Here is a 21523-nt window from a genome sequence, read left to right on the forward strand (position 1 = left end):
ACACATTTTATTAATTATTCCCTCACACGACACATGGGCTGTGTTTAGACAGGCAGCCAAATTCTGATCTGTTTTTCTCCACTAAATTGGTCCTTTCACCAAACAGATCCGCTCTGAAAAAGATCTGATGCGACTGGCAAAATGATCAGAATTTAGCTTACTGTGTAGACACAGCCATAGAACTGTATCTAAACAGGACACACAGAGCTGTTATATACCATTCCTGGCCGGAAAACATACCTTACAGAGCACACAGTTCCATGTGGGCACAGTAGGGTACTGTTAAAAGAGGTATGTTAGTGCTGTGCTATATCAAAACCCTGCACACACCCATGTGGGTCTCCAGGCACAGGAATGAAGAACACTGACCAGTCTATCATAATTTAGTTTGGCAAATAAACCAAAAGGGATCTATCCCTTTAAGAAGCCCCCACCATTCTATAACAGGGGGAGCGTGGGTAAAACCCTGGAACAGCGAAAAAAAAAAAAAAAAACGATCACCAACAGACGGTTTCAAGCTCCCCGCGACGGCAGCAGCCCCTGTTCGGCTCGGCAATGTTGAGGATGGATGTAGCCTGCTAGAAAAAAAGACACCGGGGCACAGTGAGAGAGAGAGAACACTACTGCTGTGTAGCTATGGAGATCGTAAGTGGTCGCTTTCTTTGACAGGTGTCGGAACCGGACTGAATAAAAAGTATCGAAACCAGCTTCAAGGATGTACGCCAAGGGGAAAGGTGCTGTTGTGCCCTCAGATAACCAAGCAAGAGAAAAGTAAGTGGGAATAGTGCAATGTCACAAAAACACTAGCTAGAGACACTAATGCTAGGATATCTACTGTTATCTCCAACGCTCACATACACCACCTTGCTTGTTGTCATAGAAAGGGTGCAGAATAGGATACGATATGCTCTCTTCGTAGTTTTGGTTCTTTGTTTTTCAGGTTTTCTTGCATCGGTGAAGTCTTGTAGCCCTCCCTAACAAGCAATCAGTTATTAGGGGTTGATTGCTAGCCTAGCTAACGTTAGCTTACTACTAAGGTATCCATTCCTACTAGTTTCATTCTCATCCGGTACAGCATAATAACTTAATGTATGATATTGGAGATATTAAACAACATTGGCAAATTCGTTTGTTTTAAAGCTGTCTGTGCAATATGTTGCATTTTAGAATTGAGTGGAAAAGAGCATCCCTACCTCTCTGGGTATTGGGAACAATGCATTCGTGAAGATGCTTGTGTGTTTCAGGAAGCCTGGGATTAGTTTATGGGGAAATAACGTAGCCGACTGATAGCTTTTACAAAGTTGAAACCAATGTAACCGGTTTTGTTTCAATGTAACAAAGGAGTGCCCAACGTTCCAAAAATGAACTATTCGAACTCACTCTACATTGTATGACTGTGTACCTTCATACGCGAGTTACTGCTAGGTAGGCTAGGTGCTAGCTAGCGGCAAGTATGACAACTTTGTGTCCAAACAGTTTGTTTAGCCCTTATTAAAGAGGAAAAAACGTGTCCTTTTATAAAACTAGGTTTTCTGTCATTTTAAAATTGGCCACTATGCTTAGCATTTAGACGAATAGTTGAGTTAAACTCTAGGCAGTGTGCTAGCTCAGTTAGCGGTAGCTTACCTATCCCTTTGTCTGCTAGCTACGGGTGCCGTTTTGTCCGTGAAGGATGCTGTTCCACTGAACTGGCTGCTAGTACGACAGAAACGTTATCTTATCCACCTAGTGCTACTGTGTTGCATTTATGTTTAGTTCCTGAACGTGTTTGTCTCTCAACATGTGTTATTTGGTTTCTAAAGATATATATATATATTTGTTGTTATGACCTGCAGAACCAGATACTCAAAATTATGCACCGTGAACAACACAACTACTAGGCTATTCATACTGATTTATTTGAACTTTACTGACAAGCTGTCGGTGGCTCTTTTTCCCCTGTTTCTTTCCAAATGTCAACAAAGCCAATACCTCATTATTTGCCCATGCTTTTCCTCACACTTCAGTCCATATTTCAATAAAAACTGTTCTAAGCCTTGTCCTTTAGATGTGCAAATAAATTGTCAAAACATTTGTCTGCTCCTTATGTCTGTCGCTGCTGTGCTTGAAAATAGTATGTTAATCTCTACAATCTAGCCTAACTGATTTTATGAATCAACCTCAGCACTTGAGCTCTGGGCAGACCATAGCTTTGCTCAGAAGGCAAACTTTTTTTGATTTTCTCCCTCTCCTCCTCTGTCTCCTCTCCTTTCTTCCCCTCCTCTCCAATGCTCAGTTCTCCCTTCCTCTCTTCCAAGTCCTCATCTCCCTCTTCTGTGTTGAATTATTGAGTGTCTGACTGAAGCGGTTGCTCTGTGCTGTGAGTTGGAGTGGTGTGTGCGGTCGCTCTGAGCTAGAATAATGTGTGTGTTTTTCGGTCTGTGAGAAAGAGAGAGAGAGAGAGTGTGTGTGTGTGTGTCGGTGGGCTGGCTTATCCGTGTTTAAAGAGGGGTTTTGTCTGCAGCCGCAGGCAGGATGTCAGGTGTACGTACTGGTGGTGAACATCAGGGGGGAAGTTTGTGTGAGAGAGAAAGGGACTGAGGGAGGCGTGAGCTGTCCCTTTGCTGACTGAGTAATTGTGCGTGTGTGCAGAGACACTACCTTCCCATCAAAACATCTCCCAGTGTTGCAGCTCAAGAAACTCTTCCTCTCAATGCGTGAGCTTAAATAATGCAGCAGACCAGGTGCACATAGCCCCCCCACCCCGCGCACACACAGACAGGCCTCCCATCACACATAAACATTTCATCAGTGCCCTTGTGGGGGAGATCAGTAGTTTCTGTTAACCGTAGCCTTCTGTAAACGGTCAGGAGAAGACATGGTGTGTATGTGAGAGAGTAGACCTACACTAACTAAAGTCAGTGGTGTAGTGGAGGGTAAAAGCAGTTTACCCACCATGCATCCCACTTCTGGCTTGCCTCTGAAGCTAAGCAGAGGCACCCTTTCCTCTGGTCTAAAAAAAAGAAAAATTCCAATGCCCCAGGGCAGTGATTGGGGTCGTTACCCTGTGTAGAGTGCCGTCTTTTGGGTGGGATGTTAAGGGTCCTGACTGTGGCCACTAAAAGATCCCATGGCACGTAGCATGAGAGAAGGGGTGTTAACCCTGGTGTTCTGGCTACATTTCCCCACCTTTTGGGGAAAAATGCATTGAAAGTATAGGCAGTGTTACTTTATTCACCGTGACCGCTGATCAGTTTGCCGGCCTGTTAATTATTATTTATTTTTTACCCCTACATCACTAAGGTTTGTACTTGTGTGTGTGCCGAGAGACCCACACTAAATCAAAGAGCTAAGTGACTTTCAAATCATTGAGTGCCCTGTGCAGTGGTCACATTGGTCAGGTGTGTGTGTGAGAGGGAGGCCTAGCTGACCCAAGACGGACAGTAAACTCTACTACACCACCAGGCAGCCTCAGACAGTTTTGTGTGTGTGTGTGTGTGTGTGTGTGTGTGTGTGTGTGTGTGTGTGTGTGTGAGAGAGAACCGCTGCCTCTGACATCCTGGCTCATAAATCACAGGCTCACCTGTCTGAAGAGCTGCAACCTCACAATTGCCTCCTGCTCTTAAGAGGATTCGTACTCTTTTCTGGCAGTGTGTTTGACCTGTCTCACCAGTTGTTTTATCTGTGATCACAGGGTGGGAACACCCCTCAGCTATTTATGGTCCTGTGAGACAGCCCTTACGACTCACACATCAGACCTGGGTTCAAATACATGTGTATTTTGTTATTTAAGTACTTATTTTCTGTGTATTTTCAAATAATATGGGCCAACTCAACTACTTATTTTATTCACGAGCTGTTGCGTCTCAACTGATGGCAGGCACAACACAAACCTCAGATGATGAAAGGTCTAAGCTACAACATATGCGAATTAAAAATAAAATAATTTTTCATTAAATTCTAAAATAGTTTTGACAACCCTATTTTTGTATGTACATTTAAAAAAAAATCAAACTCAACTGTTTATCTTTTCCAATGATGAAGAAATGGCTGTCTCGTGGTAAATGTGGTACATTGACACCATAATCTCCTGGCTGTTTTGTATTCAGGTGTAAGAAGTCACTTTCTGACCATTTGGGTCATGGTCCAATATGTATGTGAATTTCTAATTTAAAAAAATTATAAAAAAATTCAATTAAAGGGGATATGGTTAAAAAGTTCAATTTAAACGTATTTACCCTATTTTCCAATACATGCAAATACCTTCCAAATGCATTTCCCCACAGCATTCAAATATTCAACTACTGTCTTTTCAAATAAAAAAAATATCTGAATATTTACTTGAAATGTGAAGATATTTGCAATAGTATTTTAACCCAGGTCTGACATACACAGGGCCAGCTATAGCCTATTGGGGGCCCTAAGTGAGCAAAACATTTGCGTGGACACTTACCATGTGGTGTAGAAAGTGCTGCAGTTTGAAATACATTTTTCTGCGGTTCTACATATTTTGCAAAGAAACATTTTAGCAATTTTATAACAAATTTCATGGCATTCTACACATTTTTCCATGTGGGAGAAAACATTTTTTGAGTTACTTTCCTGCAATTCTACCCATTTTGTCATGGGGTGAAATGTTTGAAGTTTTAAAGAGGCACTGCAGAAATTTCTCTTAAAATTCGAATAGTTAGCCTAATTTCCGTCTGACAAAACAAGCAAGTATAGTGTAGAGAATCACTGTACCATCTAAACTGCTGTGAAATTGTTTCCATAAACAAAAGTATTTAACTTTCAGCTGTTTGAAGCTGGTGTACAAAATCAAAACTTAAAAATGGGAAGCATAGAAATAGAGCACATAGAATCTGCACACACAGATCTGTAACTCACTTTTCTATGACTTTTGTCAGGTCGCCCAAAAAGTTACATATTGTAGCTTTTGAAGCAAATTTACAGCAGTTCTACACTTTGACTTATGCCATGTTAACCCTTTCCCGCCTGAGCAGAATGTTCCACTGGAACAAATAATCATGACCTCGGCGGGCATTAATGAGTATAATGAATATATGATACCTATTTTGAAAGCTGAGGAACTGCCCTTTCAAATGACAATCAGTCAAGAAAGAACACCTATGAAAATGAATGTTATATGAAAATCTATGTTCCCCCCCCCCCAAATAACTGCAATTTACAACCTTTCTAATGAAGATCGAGAAAAACTTAGAGCATATTGAGTCTCGTGTTTCGTAAGAATTGAAAATCAGAATAGAAATACCTTTTTTACTGTGAATAAGTTGTTTTAGTGACCAATGATATTTACCTTTATTTTATTTTATATGGAATGTTCCTTGATCGGACACTTATCTGCATAGTATATTCAACACATCTGCACCAAAAAAATAGAAATAGCATTTAGTCTGACATATGATAAGGAAAGTCATAAACAAGTAATGTAATATTAATCATTCAAGAACTTTATTGAAAGAATAACATTAGGGAGGACATTGTCTCATTCAAACCTGTAAAAAAAAAAAAAGATCTCCATCATAGCTAGAACATTAAATACAACCACCTTAGAGATATTGTCATAAATGTTATTTGTAATGACTTAACAGCTTTTACACCTTCAATTTCTTCTGTACATTCATTACACTCATTACGCTAGGCCTATCACGTGAGGAATCAGAACGGGAACCATTTAAAAGCCCAACATTATTTTAGTCTTTACATCTCCAAGGCCATGAGAGTTCTGACTTAAACATGTAGGCAGGCTGGTAGGCAGGATATATGGGGAAAGGAAAGGACAACATACAAGGGTGAGGAACATACAGGAGAAAGTCATGGAGGAGCCACGGTGGGGGCCTCTGGTGGGCAGAGGAGTCAGCTGTCTCAGAGTAGCTGCGGTGGACCTGGAGGCTGGTATGCAGCCGGTGTCTGGTAGGACTAGGAAGCAAGGCCAGTGGGGGGGGTAAGAGGGGGGGGGGGGGGGGGACCAGAAAGGAAGAGGCAAGGGTGGAAGCGGTCTGGGGAGGGGCGTTGGGAGGCCAGGGAGCAATGCTGGGAAGTGTCTTAGACCTGTGGGGGCAGGGGGACATGCATCAAGAATACTGTATTTCCTTAACCTCCCTAAACCAGCCTGATCTGGCAAGCTCACATATTTCACTGCAAGTGAAGTGAAGTGAAACCAGAGCACAGTGGTCAATCTGGTTTAATTGACATTTGAGTCATTTAGCAGACACTCTTATCCAGACCGACTTACAGGAGCAGTTGGGGTTAATTGCCTTGCTCAAGGGCATATCAACAGATTACTTTTACATGTAGTCAGCTCAGGGATTCGAACCAGCAACCTTTTGGTTACTGGCCCAACGCTCTTAACCGCTAGTCTACCTGACGATTTTTTTACTAGCCCATGTCAGTGACAAAGTTAGCTATGTTATTGACAGTACACAGAAAATCTAGCTCACTTGTTTTGCCAGCTAGAAATAAATGGCCCCAAAAAATTCAGAGACGGAGGGAGTAGCAACTTTCTTTCCTCATCTGACCAACCAGCTGGTTTTCACTTTGAAGCTGTCAAAATATCACTCAATCCACTCTCCTTCCAGTCATCTACCAGGGCACTGAGGCAAATGGAGGATTTGCGCCGTGACCTTTCATTGAAGTCAAAAAAGGTTCCCGCCCATAAATCCCTAAACCAATTCTATCTATTTGTAGCTCATGTTGTCATGTGTATATGGCAGTTTACAGAAATACATTTAGTGATTGGACGGCAGTGTTATTAAGGCTTTAAACCATTGTTTAACTGTTATTACAAAATTAGAATGCTCCGGATGGAAAGGGTTTCAATGATATCTGAGTGACAAAGACTAACAAAATCAATTGGGGATCCTAGGCACATACCTGGTCGGTATTTTGCCATGATTACTACAAGTTTAGATTGGTAAATAAATCAAAAATTGTTAGCTGAAATTGAGAAATTGCTGATGCACAACCAAATTTCGAACTTGCACCTTGTGTATTCTACTACTATCGCAACAGTAAGTTGAGACCCTGACTGAGTTCCCAAAAACAACCTAGCGGCCTGGGGCCCTAAGCGACTGCCTATGCCTGGAGCTGGCCCTGCTCACACGGTCAGCCTTGTTGTTCTAGTAGGTTTGTGTAATCCTCATCCAGATCTTTGCTAATGCTAACTCCTATGGCTTTTTCTATAATTTTGCTAATGCAATGTCCTGTTCTGTGTTGCAGGTTAGCGCTGTACGTATATGAGTACCTGCTGCATGTAGGAGCACAGAAGTCTGCACAGACCTTCTTGTCGGAGGTAAGACGCACACACTTTCCTGTCCTACTTTGCTCCTTCCCAGTAACGGACTAGAGTGAGACAGTGGGAGAAAGGTAGACTGACTGAGAGGAAAAGAGAGGGAGACTGAGGTAGATGTGGACAGGTAGCGGTAGCCTAGATGGAGGCAGTGGTAGAGGGAGACCGCGAGAGCGAAGGACAGTGTTGACAAAGAGTTAGAACGAGGTGTAACTATCTCAGAGGGCGTTGACTGAGAGGTAGGGAAAGGAGGCGAGCGAGAGAGAGAGAGAGCGTAGTCGAGAAAGAGGGACAGCATCGACTTGCTGAGACAGACTGATTATGTGTTCTTAACCTCTAGGCCAGGGGTGTCAAACTCATTCCACGGAGGGCCGAGTGTCTTAAGGGTTTTTGGTTTTTCCTTTCAATTAAGACCTAGACAACCAGGTGAGGGGAGTTCTTCACTAATCAGTGACCTTAATTCATCATTCGAGTACAAAGGAGGCGTGAAAACCCGCAGACGCTCAGCCCTCAGTGGAATGAGTTTCACATGTACTCTAGACACACACCCACCCTGGCAGTCTCCTCTCCTGCTGAGTTTAGAACTAGACAGCATGTTGCTTTCTCTCTTTCAGATACGATGGGAAAAGAATATTACATTAGGGGAGCCTCCTGGATTCCTGCACTCGTGGTGGTGGTGAGTATCTCAGCCCCTTGCATCTTCTTGTATTCACACGTTTGTGTATTCCATTAGAATACCATTTACATTCAGATGTATACAGCTGAAGTCGGAAGTTTACATACACTTAGGTTGGAGTCATTAAAACTCCTTTTTCAACCACTCCACAAATGTCTTGTTTATAAAAACTTTAGTTCTGGCTAGTCGGTTAGGACATCTACTTTGTGCATGACACAAGTAATTTTTCCAACAATTGTTTACAGACAGATTATTTAACTTATAATTCACTGTATCACAATTCCAGTGGGTCAGAAGTTCACATACACTATGTTGACTGTGCCTTTAAACAGCTTGGAAAATTCCAGAAAATGATGTAATGGCGTTAGAAGCTTCTGATAGGCTAATTGACATAATTTGAGTCAATAGGAGGTGTACCTGTGGATGTATTTCAAGGCCTACCTTCAAACTCAGTCCCTCTTTGCTTGACATCATGGGAAAATCAAAAGTAATCAGACAAGACCTCAGAAAAACAATTGTAGACCTCCAGAAGTCTGGTTCATCCTTGGGAGCAATTTCCAAACACCTGAGGTACCACGTTCATCTGTACAAACAATAGTACGCAAGTATAAACACCATGGGACCACGCAGCCGTCATACCGCTCAGGAAGGAGACACGTTCTGTCTCCTAGAGATGAACGTACTTTGGTGCGAAAAGTGCAAATCAATCCCAGAACAACAGCAAAGGTGAAGATGCTGGAGGAAATGGGTACAAAAGTAAATATCCACAGTAAAATGAGTCCTACATCGACACAACCTGAAAGGTCGCTCAGCAAGGAAGAAGCCACTGCTCCAAAACCGCCACAAAAAAGCCAGACTACGGTTTGCAACTGCACATGGGGACAAAGATCGCACTTTTTGGAGAAATGTCGTCTGGTCCGATGAAACAAAAATAGAACTGTTTGGCCATATGACCATAGATCTGTTTGAAGGAAAAAAAGGGAGGCTTACAAGCCAAAGAACACCATCCCAACTGTGAAGCACGGGGGTGGCAGCATCATGTTGTGGGGGTGTTTGTTGCAGGAGGGACTGGTGCACTACACAAAATAAATGGCATCAGGAAGGAAAATTATGTGGATATATTGAAGCAACATCTCAAGACATCAGTCAGGAAGTTGAAGCTTGGTGTTAAATGGGCCTTCCAAATGGACAATGACCCCAAGCATATTTCCAAAGTTGTGACAAAATGGCTTGGAGTGGCCATCACAAAGCCTTGACCTCAATCCTATAGAACATTTGTGGGCATAACTGAAAAAGTGTGTGCGAGCAAGGAGGCCTACAAATTTGACTCCGTTGCACCAGTTCTGTCAGGGGGAATGGGCCAAAATTCACTCAACTTACTGTGGGAAGCTTGTGGAAGGCTACCTGAAACGTTTGACCCAAGTTAAACAATTTAAGGCAATGCTACCAAATACTAATTGAGTATATGTAAACTTCTGACCCACTGGGAATGTGATGAAAGAAATAAAAGCTGAAATAAATTATTCTCTCTCCTATTATTCTGACATTTCACATTCTTAAAATAAAGTGGTGATCCTAAGACAGGGACTCTTTACTAGGATTAAATGTCAGGAATTGTGAAAAATGAAGTTTAATGTATTTGGCTGAGGTGTATGTAAACTTCCGAATTCAACTGTACGTGTGAGTGAGAGAGCGCACATGTCAGTGTGATAGATGGCAAGTGAGAGTAGTATGGTGAATAACTGATGTACTGTATATAGATGTCAGTGGAACTCAGATGTAGGCTAATTTAGCTGGGGGGGCAATGACTCTTTCCCCCACGGTCCTTCATGCGTTTCAATGGCAATTCAATTGCTTTGGTGGCGTTCGATTGACCACTTTACAGCCTCTATTGACTCATCAGGTGCTCCCTGACATGAACCCTCTTCCTCTATTTCCCGTTGCAGTGTATTCTGGGATTTGTATTGCGCTGCGCCGGACAGACGGGAGAACTGCGAACACTCCAGCGAGGCCAAGGCCTTCCATGATTACGTGAGTGACAGGCCCAAGTGTGTGTTTGTGTGTCTTCGTCCCGCCTCTTCCCTTGGCCTAAGGGTGTGTGTGTGTGTGTGTGTGTCGCTATCGTCAGTGTGTGGAGATAATGGAATAGAGGTCTTAATCCAGTAATCCCAGCACTGGGCCGGGGCTAAGCCAGGGATTTGTGTGTGTGTGTGTTGCAGCCCTGGCATCCGGCCCAGAACAAGGGGGGCTTTCACATCCTCAGTGCCAGAGAGCTGGTTAAGTGTGTATGCTTTGTGTGCTCTGTTTTGTCTGCCTTGGCTGGCAACTGTTTGAGTGAAGTGCCAGTTTGTAAGTCTTGAGGACCAGATGGGCACTCAAACACACAAGGTGTGTGTCTAGCATTCTGTCTGTGTCTATATCCATGTCTGGCATTCTGTCTGTGTCTATATCCATGTCTGGCATTCTGTCTGTGTCTATATCCATGTCTGGCATTCTGGCAGGGGGCTCAGATATGCTGTTTTCTAAGTTCATAGATTTTTTTCCTTTTCGTTTTCCTGTAACTTTCTCTTTGCCTTCCTCCCTCTCTCATTTTGGGGAGGGGGGCTGGATAGATCAATTCCATTCAGTATCGGTGAGCCACATCATCACCCAATCAAATCATCAGTTTTTTGATTTGTGGAATAATTATTCATTGTGGTGGATTCCTATAGGCTGAGCCAGACATTAACCTTCCCCTGTGGTGCTTCCTGTCACTGTGTGTGTGTTGACATGTATTTCTGTTTGTGTGGGTGATAGTCAACCATGTAGCTGTATTGATGTACAGTTATTTGTCATTGATATTTAGGATTTATCTGTGTTTTGTCTGTGTTTTGTCTATGTCAAGCATGATGCCAGTAGCCTGGTTAGTGGTATTTCTATACGAACCTTGCCCTCTGGTATGATAGGTGGAGTTCTCACCATATTGCCTAGGGTGGCTAGGTCCTGGTTAGAGGTTGTTACGGAAAACTCGTCACTCTCTCTCTCCCCTACCTCTCTCTCTCTTTCTGAGAGGGGGATGCTAGAGGGACAGGGAGCAAATGACTCGTCTCCATAGCAACAGCTTCGACTAACTACTGCAAGAGATGAGAGATGAGAGAGGGAGAAGGAGTGAGCAAAAGGAAGTGAGAGCAACGGGGAAGAACTGAGGCAGGTGAGGGAGGGGTAGGTTAGGGCCGTGGGAGGGAGGGAGGGGAGGTTAGGGCCGTGGGAGGGAGGGAGGGAGGGGAGGTTAGGGCCGTGGGAGGGAGGGAGGGGAGGTTAGGGCCGAGGGAGGGGAGGTTAGGGCCGTGGGAGGGAGGGAGGGAGGGAGGGGAGGTTAGGGCCGTGGGTGGGAGGGAGGGGAGGTTAGGGCGTGGGTGGGCGGGAGGGGAGGTTAGGGCCGTGGGTGGGAGGGAGGGGATGTTAGGGCTGTGGGGAGGTTAGGGCCGTGGGTGGGAGGGAGGGGAGGTTAGGGCTGTGGGTGGGAGGGAGGGAGGGAGGGGAGGTTAGGGCCGTGGGAGGGAGGGAGGGGAGGTTAGGGCCGTGGGAGGGAGGGAGGGAGGAGTACAGATGTTTGGGGAGGGAGAGGGGTTTAAGGGGAATGAGCCGGATGGAAGAGAGGGAGCGAGATGGAGGGAGACCCAATGCATCTATTAGTGTGTGTGTGTGTGTGTGTGATTGTGTGCTTCATCTTTTAACGCGTGTGTGTTGCAGAGTGCGGCAGCAGCCCCCAGTCCTGTGATGGGGAATATGCCTCCTAATGATGGTATGCCAGGAGGACCCATGCCGCCTGGATTCTTCCAGGTAATACACCTCTCCCTTCCTCCCTCCCTCCCACGGCCCTAACCTCCCCTCCCTCCCTCCACTCCTCCAAGCATCTACACCATCCATTACTTTATTCCATCTCTTCCTACATCTCCTCACACTTTTCACCTCCCTCTCTTTCTCTCCACCTCCAATGATCCCACACTCCTCTTCTCTCGCTCTATATATCTCACACACACACACACACGGCCAGACAGTGTGATGGACAGCACTGGCATTTGGCAGCAGCGACGATAAGGTGGAACGGAGCGAGGGGGAGAGAGAGGGGCCTCAATGTTTGTTTCTGTGGCTACCACTTCATTGTTTGTCTAGAGAGCGAGAGAGAGTGGAGGAGAACTAGAGAGAGAGCTGGAATTAAATAATGGAAGGGAGGAAGTAGGTGAGAGTGGGAGATGGCAAGAGTAGTGAGAGAGCGAGAAAAGAGAGGAGAGGCACGGAAGTGCTATTTATAACACAAGTGAGGGAGGAGGGTGTGTGTGCCTGTGTTGTCCTGTTTGTACAAGTGGCCTTATCATTAGCAAGAGCTGTTTGCTGCAAATATGCCTGTGTTGCTATTATCGTGTTTGTTCGCCAATAATTATTTTTTTAAATAGAAGATGCACACAACTCACAAAACAAACCTGAAGTCATACATGCAGTCTCTGCAGCTCGTCAGTCTAGTTGCATGTCCTGATGTTGAACAGTGTGGGATGGACAGCGACCAACCATGCTGTAGGCTCCTTTGATCCACTCGTTCTGAGCTATGCGTTTTAGCTGTGTCAACATTGCCCTCTAGTGGTGAAGACACCCTCTTACCACGGATTAGGAAAAACGGCCTCCTCTCCCTCTCTGTGTTCTGATTGGCTACTGCCTAGCTTCTCTGCCACATCCCATTCCTTGCTCCTGAAGGTGTAATTGTGTTAGCTCCTCCCTCTCTCTGATGTCACTCTTCCCATCTCTCAGGGTCCGCCAGGCTCCCAGCAGTCTCCTCACGCACAGCCCCCCCACGGCATGGGACCACACGGACAGGTAAAACACACACACACAGAGAGAGAGAGATTAATAATTGACTCTCTCCTCTGGAGCAGTTCTGGGGTGAGGGAGCTTTAGCCTCCACACAGACACACTCCACCAACACCTCATCAATAAAACAAAAGAGGAGCCACTGTGGACCTACACACTGAGCATGTGCACAGGACAGACAAAACCCACACACTGATCTACATGTAAGGCCAAGGAAGGAGAGCAAATCCTCTGTAAAATATCTTGTTAATGAGCCGGCTCATTGTTTTAGTTTTCTGTGTTCTCACCCCACTTCCTCCTCATCCTCCATTCACACTCTGTCCATCATCTGTCTGCTCTGCTCCTTTTCAGTCGGAATGACAAACTCTCTCTCTCGGTCTCTCTCAGCCTTTCATGTCGCCACGGTTTCCAGGTGGACCCCGCCCCTCACTCCGAATGCCAAATCAGGTATGGACCACACACTCACCTATACAGCTGGACATGTACTTTCAGGTAAGTATGTGCTGGTGGTCCATACTCACGATCGCCCCTTCTTTCGTCCATCTGTTTCCCTCAGCCTCCCGGGGGAATCCCTGGTTCTCAGCCTCTCCTGCCAAACAGCATGGACCCCACCAGACCACAAGGTGTGTGTGTGTGTGTGTGTGTGTACACATTATTCATGCTTGTGTTTTTATGGAAGCTTGCAGTTTTTCAAGTGTCGTTCCTCTCTGAGAATGCCGGTGCCCCCAGGACGTTATAGATCTAGGGGTCATCTGGGTGGAAGATAGGATAGTGTGGGTCTCGGTGTGTGTTTTGGCTTGAGATTACTGGTTCAAATTAAGAGATTACCATTTAACCTAACAGGGGTCCCAGTTAATGAGGTTAGAGGAGAGTTTAGTCTGTTGCCTGCCATAAACCCTGCCTTCCAGGTTCAGACTGGCCATATGTGGATTAGGTGTGGAGGTGACCGTTTCATTGGATAAAAGCGTTTGCTAAGTGAATCGAATGATCCATTAGACCATCGCATAGTATCTTTATGTTAACTACCAGTGTGTGTTGGTGTTAAGACTGTGTTCTTGTCATCTTTTCTCCTGTAGGACATCCTAATATGGGTGGGCCAATGAGAATGAACGCTCCGCGAGGAATGGGGCCCATGGGTCCACAGGTAAGTGCGTGCGCGCACACACACTCTCTAGTTTTGACAATGTATCTCTTCTCTCTATGTAGAACTACGGGGGTATGAGACCCCCTCCTAACTCCATGGGTGGTCCTATGCCTGGGATGAACACACACACACACACTCTCTAGTTTTGACACTGTGTATCTCTTCTCTCTATGTAGAACTACGGGGGTATGAGACCCCCTCCTAACTCCATGGGTGGTCCTATGCCTGGGATGAACATGTAAGTGTTCCCTCCATAGGGAGAAAGACAGTCTATCCCATAGCACCAGCTTCATGGTTGAATATCGAAGGCCCCGACATCATGAATGTTGAACTGTTGTTCTCTTGGTTTATGGCAGTGTTTCCTATACTTACAGTTTCTCCCTGTCTCTCAGGGGACCTGGTGGTAGAGGACCGTGGCCTGGTCCCAATGCGAACTCAGTAAGTTGTTTCCTCCTCGCTCAATTAGTCATAGATTAGATTATTCATTAAAAGGATTGTTATTATTTTAACATGTTGCCTGAAAAGGTACTACACTGACCTCGTGTTGCTGGAGGAAAGAACTACTGGTTAGTTGAGTCTCTCCTGGCGGTAACTATGACCCCCCCCCCCCCCCCCCCCCCCCCCCCTAACCTCTAGTTTCCCTTCTCTCATCACAGATACAATACTCCTCCTCATCTCCCGGCCACTATGTGGTGAGTAGCCAACCGGCAGTGTTTTCAACAACTCGTCAGTTATAAAACTGTTCCTTCGCTGTAGAAATGGGGGAAATTGTGTGCACTGTTCTTATTGACCTTTTTGAACTGTTTCCCAGGGTCCTCCAGGAGCAGGGGGGCCGCCCGGAACTCCCATCATGCCCAGCCCAGGTGGTGCGTCCCTTAAATAAGCCCCCCCAGCACCAGTACTATATTTAGATACTATGTGTGTTGCCTCTCTCTGTGTGTACTAATGTTGTACTATTGTGTTCGTCTCCCCCAGACTCCAACAACTCCAGTGAAAACATCTACACTATGATGAACCCTATAGGACCAGGAGGAAACAGACCCAACGTGAGTCACATTACACGTCGTATTCCACCGCGTGATGTCACGCAGCGTGACACCACGATACAGTATGACACAGTATGACTTTACCCCCCTGCTGATTAGATAGGGCAATAAAACCAGACTAAAGGTCCAGTCACTGAGACATCTTTATGTTGTGTGTGTTCTCTCCCAGTTCCCTATGGGCCCGGGGCCTGATGGACCGATGGGAGCTATGGGAGCCATGGAACCTCACCACATGAATGGCTCACTAGGTGGGTGACAGGGTTATGAACACCTGTTATAATGCAGTCGTAAGGGTGACATAATGTTCAGTGCATGGATTTAACTGTTTTGAATCTCATCTCTCTCAGGCTCTGGGGACATGGACGGGTTGCCAAAGGTGAATATAAATCCCCTTTTCTACAACATTTGACTTGAATCTCTCAAACCGACAGGGTTTACAGTCAACGGGACATGTCTTGGTGCTGCTGGGCAAATAACTTGTGGTAGACATGTAGAGTTATCTTACTCTCTATCTATCTATCCAGAACTCTCCTAACAACATGGGGGGTATGAGCAACCCTCCCGGGACGCCGCGGGACGATGGGGAGATGGGTGGAAACTTCCTCAACCCATTCCAAAGTGAAAGTGTGAGTACTGCTGGCCGATGACCCCTGACCCTTATACCTTGACCCCACAAGAACCAGGGTGGGTGACCTGGTATGTAATGTTGTAGTGTTTACATTTTTCACTCATGTCTACCCCTTCCCTTTTTCTCTTCACAGTATTCACCCAACATGACGATGAGTGTGTAATTTTAATTTCTTTATTTTTGTATTTTCTTTTGGTTATTTTATTTTTGTACCTTTCCACCTGGATTTTTCCAACCCCTCACCTTGGATCGGACTCATTCTGCCTTTCCCACCTCACCTCACCCCCCCCCCCCGCGGAACTCTCGCCGCTACCCAGGCTTCTAGGACAGCCCTGGGGCATGCTGGGCCTCTAGTGAAGGCGGAGCTTCCCGACGCTGTCTGTGGCATAGACAGGAAACAGAGACACAGGAAGTCCCTACTCTCTAACCCCGCCCCCTGCCTCTCTGACTTCTTGTCAGGCTCTGGACAATGAGAGAGGGGATGATGGAGAGACGGGATAACATGGACACCCTTCAGGACACAGCATGGTAGGGTTCTGTCAGTAGCTGTCTGGAAGCTCGACAAACATTTACATTGGCATTCACTTTTATTTTGATGTTTTTATTTGTTTCTAATGGATACAGGGGCGGAACAGGATCTCGAATGATCCCCTTTTCCCTGTGTAGTGCACTACTTTAGAGGAATAGGGTGTCATTTGAGACGTAGACATGGAAGTGTTGTCCACCCCCCCCCCCCTCGTTCACTCTGTGTATACATTTAAAAACACAAGTGTTGTGATGTTTTCCATTACTCTGTATGTAATGTATTATTGCTATTCTTTTATAATATTTTATTGTTATGATTAATAATATTATGATGATTCTGGTTATTTTAAAATGTAGGATTTAATTTCTGGAGTTTTTGTTGTTGTTGAAAGGACACACACACACACACACACACACACACACACACTGACCTCTTCGTTAGTAACTTCACAGGATGGTGAACCTTCGCTAGTCTCCTTAAGGAAAATCCCACAGGATATTCACGATCTACTGCCCCCTCTTTGCCCAGTCAGAGGGCAGCACCTTGGTCCATCATGGTACTTTAAATTGTAATTCCCATAGTAATGTCCCTCTCCATCCCCCTGAGAAGGTGTTTTCTCTGTAGTAGACTAAGTGACCCTGAACATGCAGAGGATGCACAGTTGTATTTATTGGTTTAATTTTCCATTGAGACAGAACAGGTTGACAATAAGTCTATCTGCACACTCCGGAATCACTCTGCACCAATCAGCATCCATCTCCTAGAGGAAGACATCTTGGAAGTGTCTGGTTTTTGTTTTGATTGTATTTTTTACCCAGAGGGCAGTTCTGACCTTCTGTGAAATTATTCTGATTGGATGTTTAAAGGACTCTTGTAACAGAGCTGAGCCAATCAGTAGGCGGTTTGGCAGTTGCCATGGTAACTGACTGTCAAGATCCCCACAAAAGGACAACATTTGTCCTTACACACACAACCAACCAGTCGGCCTACCTACGCCACCCCCCTCCCCAACCAACCAGACGGCCTACCTACGCCACCCCCCTCCCCAATCAACCAGGCGGCCTACCTACGCCACCCCCCTCCCCAACCAACCAGACGGCCTACCTACGCCACCCCCCTCCCCAACCAACCAGACGGCCTACCTACGCCAACCCCCTCCCCAACCAACCAGTCGGCCTACCTACGCCACCCCCCTCCCCAACCAACCAGACGGCCTACCTACGCCACCCCCCTCCCCAACCAACCAGTCGGCCTACCTACGCCACCCCCCTCCCCAACCAACCAGTCGGCCTACCTACGCCACCCCCCTCCCCAACCAACCAGACGGCCTACCTACGCCACCCCCCTCCCCAACCAACCAGTCGGCCTACCTACGCCACCCCCCTCCCCAACCAACCAGTCGGCCTACCTACGCCACCCCCCTCCCCAACCAACCAGACGGCCTACCTACGCCACCCCCCTCCCCAACCAACCAGACGGCCTACCTACGCCACCCCCCTCCCCAACCAACCAGACGGCCTACCTACGCCACCCCCCTCCCCAACCAACCAGGCGACCTACATACGCCACCCCCCTCCCCAACCAACCAGTCGGCCTACCTACGCCACCGCCCTCCCCAACCAACCAGTCGGCCTACCTACGCCACCCCCCTCCCCAACCAACCAGGCGGCCTACCTACGCCAACCCCTCCCCAACCAACCAGACGGCCTACCTACGCCACCCCCCTCCCCGCCACCGCTCTCTCCTTATGTGACGTCTCCATCTGTCTTTTGGTTTGTTGTAAATACTGTAAAGGGAATTTTGATATCATGACATGTTTTGATATTTCCGTCACAACCAATGACTGATGAGAAACTAGTTGATTCAGACCATCTGGGTATGAAAAGAGACGGTGTGTGTTTTACAGTTTAACTCTGACACAACTAGGGCCAGGAGCAACCCTCTATATTGGATCATTACTTAGGGAGCTACAACTAACGTTAGAGTCCAGAGTGTTTCCTGGTTAGGGAAATCTCCTTTCCCTAGTAACGATAGATGAAAAGAAAATAAGGTTTTCTATTAAGGATTTCTTTTTCTGTATTTGAATTAAGGTGTAAAAACACAGGTTCTTAATTATATGACGAGTGTTAAGGGGGGGGCTTCTGGTGTATTTTGAGATACTGCTGTATAGGTTCAACTCTGAACCATATTCACTAAGGGCAAATCTGAAATGCACCCAATTCCCTATATATAGTGCCCTACTGAAGCCAAAAGTACTGTACTACATAGGGAATAGGGTGCCATTTAGGATGTGCCCTAGTTGGCACCAGTGCAAAGTGTTTCTGTTATTGTTGGAAGAGGATGATTCTAGGAAAACAAACCGTGAAACTGTTTCTGTTTCTAAAATGTGAGATATATTTACTTACCATTACTAGGGCTATGACTTTTTTTATGTGCCCTTGTCAGTGGAGGCTGCTGAGGGGAGGATGGCTCATAATGTCTGGACTGGAGCGTGGAACCACGTTTGATCTGTCTGATAACATCTCACTGATTCTGCTCCAGCCATTACCACAAGCCTGCCGTCCCCAATTAAGGTGTCCCACCGACCTCCTGTGGTCCTTGTCTTTTCATGTGCTCAGGAAAAACTCATGGCCCTACTCATGACCTTCATTTGACCTTTCTGCTCTGCCCATACCGATCGAGGACTCATCTTTATATCTGTGACAGCATGGGCAGTGCCATTGCGGCTACAACCCATAAGAATCCCCATCCAGTTGCCTACTTTAAAATGGTGGAAGCCCTCAATGGCGCTGCCCATGCTAACACAGCATTTTGGCCACTATAGGCCTCTATCGTTCTCTATGGCTCTACCTTTTTCAAGTTGTGTTCCCTGACCATGTGACCTGTTCAGGCAAACCTCCTGGCCCTAGTTCTTCCCTTCTGATCATGAGGTGTCAAACTCTGCACCGGTGCAAACGCCTCTCCTGTATGTAAAATCAACGTTGTCACATTGTTGGTCATTTCTGTGTTTTCTATGGTGACGTATAATACTGTTTCATTCTGGGAGGGTTGAAAGGAGGAGGGGACGGAGGGTAAGGACACATGTTTCTGTTCCTTGGGTGTATCCATCTCGATAGTCTAAAGGAGAGTCCTCTCCTTTCACCTGCACTGATGTGAAAGAAGAGATGACGTGAGGAGAGGAAGCCACGTTGGACTGAGATGCAGACCATGTTTTTCTCTGGTGACAAAGCAGTATTGAAGACGAGGCAGTCTGTTTCCCGGTGCCAGTATTTCAGAGCATTTAGTCCTTTTACAATGATCCTGTGTTTTTTAAATTCTGTTAACCCCTTTTGGATTGGGTGCCTCGTTGATTTGAAGATCCAACTGAAAGAGAAATGTGACCCATCTCTTGCAGTGCCGTGTATATAAATGATCCCATAACATTTGGTTGGAATATTGCCATATTCAGGTTATTTTCAAAAGCAGCGGGAACATAATCTAAGGGGACAACACGGTATCATGCCAATCTGGATGAAACATGGTGAGGAACTGCCTCCTGGGTTTGCTTTGTATCTCCTGATAGGCTAGTTTCTACTCCTAAATGTCTTGTGTGGTAATAAAACGTTTCCTATTTGTCCGTTTTATGTTGTAATAACGTTTCTTTAGAGACTGATTTAAAAAGTTGATTCTTGAGAAAAAGGTGGGAAGTCTTGCATCAATAAATGTCATTTGTTTTAGGTTTTTCATCGAGTCATCAGTTGTTGTTTTTTTTCCTGTGTCCCTCTCGTTGTAGATACATCAAAATAAAACTACTTCACTGCTTTTGCCAAGACATTTAGTTCTTTCAACACATTTTATTAGAGGCTTCTGGTTCCATGACCTCAATTAGTTTGCTCTCTCTCGCACTGCTGACGATGAAGGCAAAGGAAGTGTGTGTGTGTGTTTACAGGCCTATCCAAAGGCGGAACAGCCAGTAAAGTCATTACCAGAGTGCTTCAAAACATTCCTCCATATCCACAGGTCTTTTTCCACAAGTCTGTGTTCTGACAAGATGGCGTCGACAGACATGGCAACTCTGCTTCTAGCTCCTAAGCAACGTTGCAATATTTCGTTTTTTTTTTTTTTGTGTGTGTGACAAGAATTTCGCTACACCCGCAATAACATCTGCTAAATATGTGTATGTGACCAATAAAATTTGATTTCGAGTGCCGTTTCTGCACACACACCCCTCTGGGCTGTTTGAACTCAGGCGGTGGTCTGCCAGATGAAGGCCGTTCAAAGCTGACTTCTATCAGTCCTTCCCAGAGCCTTTTGTAGTGTGGAGACTCGGCAACAGGTGACATTTAGAGCTGAAAACCATTGACAACTTTGAACGCTCACCGCTACCCACGCCTGCCCTTCACCTGAGACAGGACCCACGCTCCTCGTACAGGAGAGAGGTAGAACGGAGTGAAGAGGATGTGTATCAGTGTCCAGTCGGCTGAAGTTGTCTGTTGCCAATATGTGATGTGTCGATCTCCACTTGGTCTGGAGTGAAACCTTAACAACCCAGGACCTCAGACAACCCAGGTACGTTTGGATGCTAACTCACTATTTGACTTTCGCCTGTCTGACTGCCTCTCTCTTTTTCTTACCATCTCTACCTTTTCCTCTCCTCCAGACCATGTCGGTCCCCCAGGACCTCCTGCCACTGGACCTGGAACCCTGAAACTGCTCAGATACCTACTAGACAACCAGGTCTGTGTCTGCTTTTAAAGGAGAGCTCTGTAGGTTTAATTTCCCCTTGTGGGATTCTATCCTACTCTATTCTAAACAGGTGGTCCTAAAGCCCACTGTGTGTGTGCCTACCTACATCCTAACCCCATCCTATCTTTCCCCACCCAGGCAGACCCTAATGCCCAGGACCGGTCAGGCCGTATAGCTCTGATGTATTCCTGTATGGAGAGGGCTGAAGCTCAGCTAGCCTCTACTCTCCTCTCAGCTGGAGCTAACCCCAGTATGGAGGACTACTCTGGAGCTTCAGCTATGGTCTACACTATCAATGCACAGCACCAGCCTACACTACAGGTCAGGAGGGAGGAGGGGTGTGTGTGTGGATGTGTTTAACTATACTTGTGGGGACCAGAAGTCCCCACAAGAATAGTAAACAAACACAAAAATGGACCAAATGGAGACATTATGTTGGTCCCCACAAGGTCAAATGCTAGGGTTATGTTAGGTTAAGGTTCGAATTAGGTTTTGGGTTAGATTTTTTTTTTTTTTTTTTAAGGTTAGGGAAAATAGTATTTTGAATGGGGGTGAATTGTGTCCCCCCAAAAGGTTACTTATACAAGACCGTGTGTGTGGTGAAATTATTATAACTGACCATTACATACCCCAGGTGCTACTGGA

General features: G+C 45.8%; 1 protein-coding gene across 6 annotated transcripts; it reads left to right on the plus strand.

Moving 5' to 3' along the window:
* Nucleotides 1-467: 467 nt before the first annotated feature.
* LOC110528784 (single-stranded DNA-binding protein 3) lies at nt 468-19954 on the plus strand. 6 transcript variants are annotated; one of them, XM_036982778.1, is made up of 18 exons: nt 468-771; nt 7219-7291; nt 7903-7964; nt 9911-9995; nt 11697-11786; nt 12750-12815; nt 13197-13256; nt 13366-13432; nt 13886-13953; nt 14130-14191; nt 14346-14391; nt 14610-14645; nt 14765-14819; nt 14929-14999; nt 15169-15247; nt 15347-15375; nt 15524-15625; nt 15761-19954. In XM_036982778.1, the coding sequence occupies exons 1-18, from the start codon at nt 716-718 to the stop codon at nt 15788-15790; spliced, it is 1137 nt and encodes a 378-aa protein (XP_036838673.1). In that variant the 5' UTR covers nt 468-715; the 3' UTR covers nt 15791-19954. The 6 variants fall into 6 exon arrangements, with proteins under 6 accessions (XP_036838673.1, XP_036838672.1, XP_036838668.1 ...); XM_036982777.1 differs by having other exon boundaries at nt 14328-14391; nt 15761-19875; XM_036982773.1 differs by having other exon boundaries at nt 14328-14391; nt 15945-19875.
* Nucleotides 19955-21523: the final 1569 nt, after the last annotated feature.

The sequence above is a fragment of the Oncorhynchus mykiss genome, chromosome 7 (assembly GCF_013265735.2).
Source record: "Oncorhynchus mykiss isolate Arlee chromosome 7, USDA_OmykA_1.1, whole genome shotgun sequence".
Classification (NCBI taxonomy): domain Eukaryota; kingdom Metazoa; phylum Chordata; class Actinopteri; order Salmoniformes; family Salmonidae; genus Oncorhynchus; species Oncorhynchus mykiss.

What these genes read in the sequence shown, in the direction of transcription:
- LOC110528784 (XM_036982773.1), top strand. Translation starts at nt 716, where the DNA reads ATGTACGCCAAGGGGAAAGGTGCTGTTGTGCCCTCAGATAACCAAGCA. An exon ending in TGCCGCCTGGATTCTTCCAG is followed by an intron (nt 11,787 to 12,749) that starts GTAATACACCTC and finishes CCCATCTCTCAG; the next exon opens with GGTCCGCCAGGCTCCCAGCA. An exon ending in ACCCATTCCAAAGTGAAAGT is followed by an intron (nt 15,626 to 15,944) that starts GTGAGTACTGCT and finishes GCCGCTACCCAG; the next exon opens with GCTTCTAGGACAGCCCTGGG.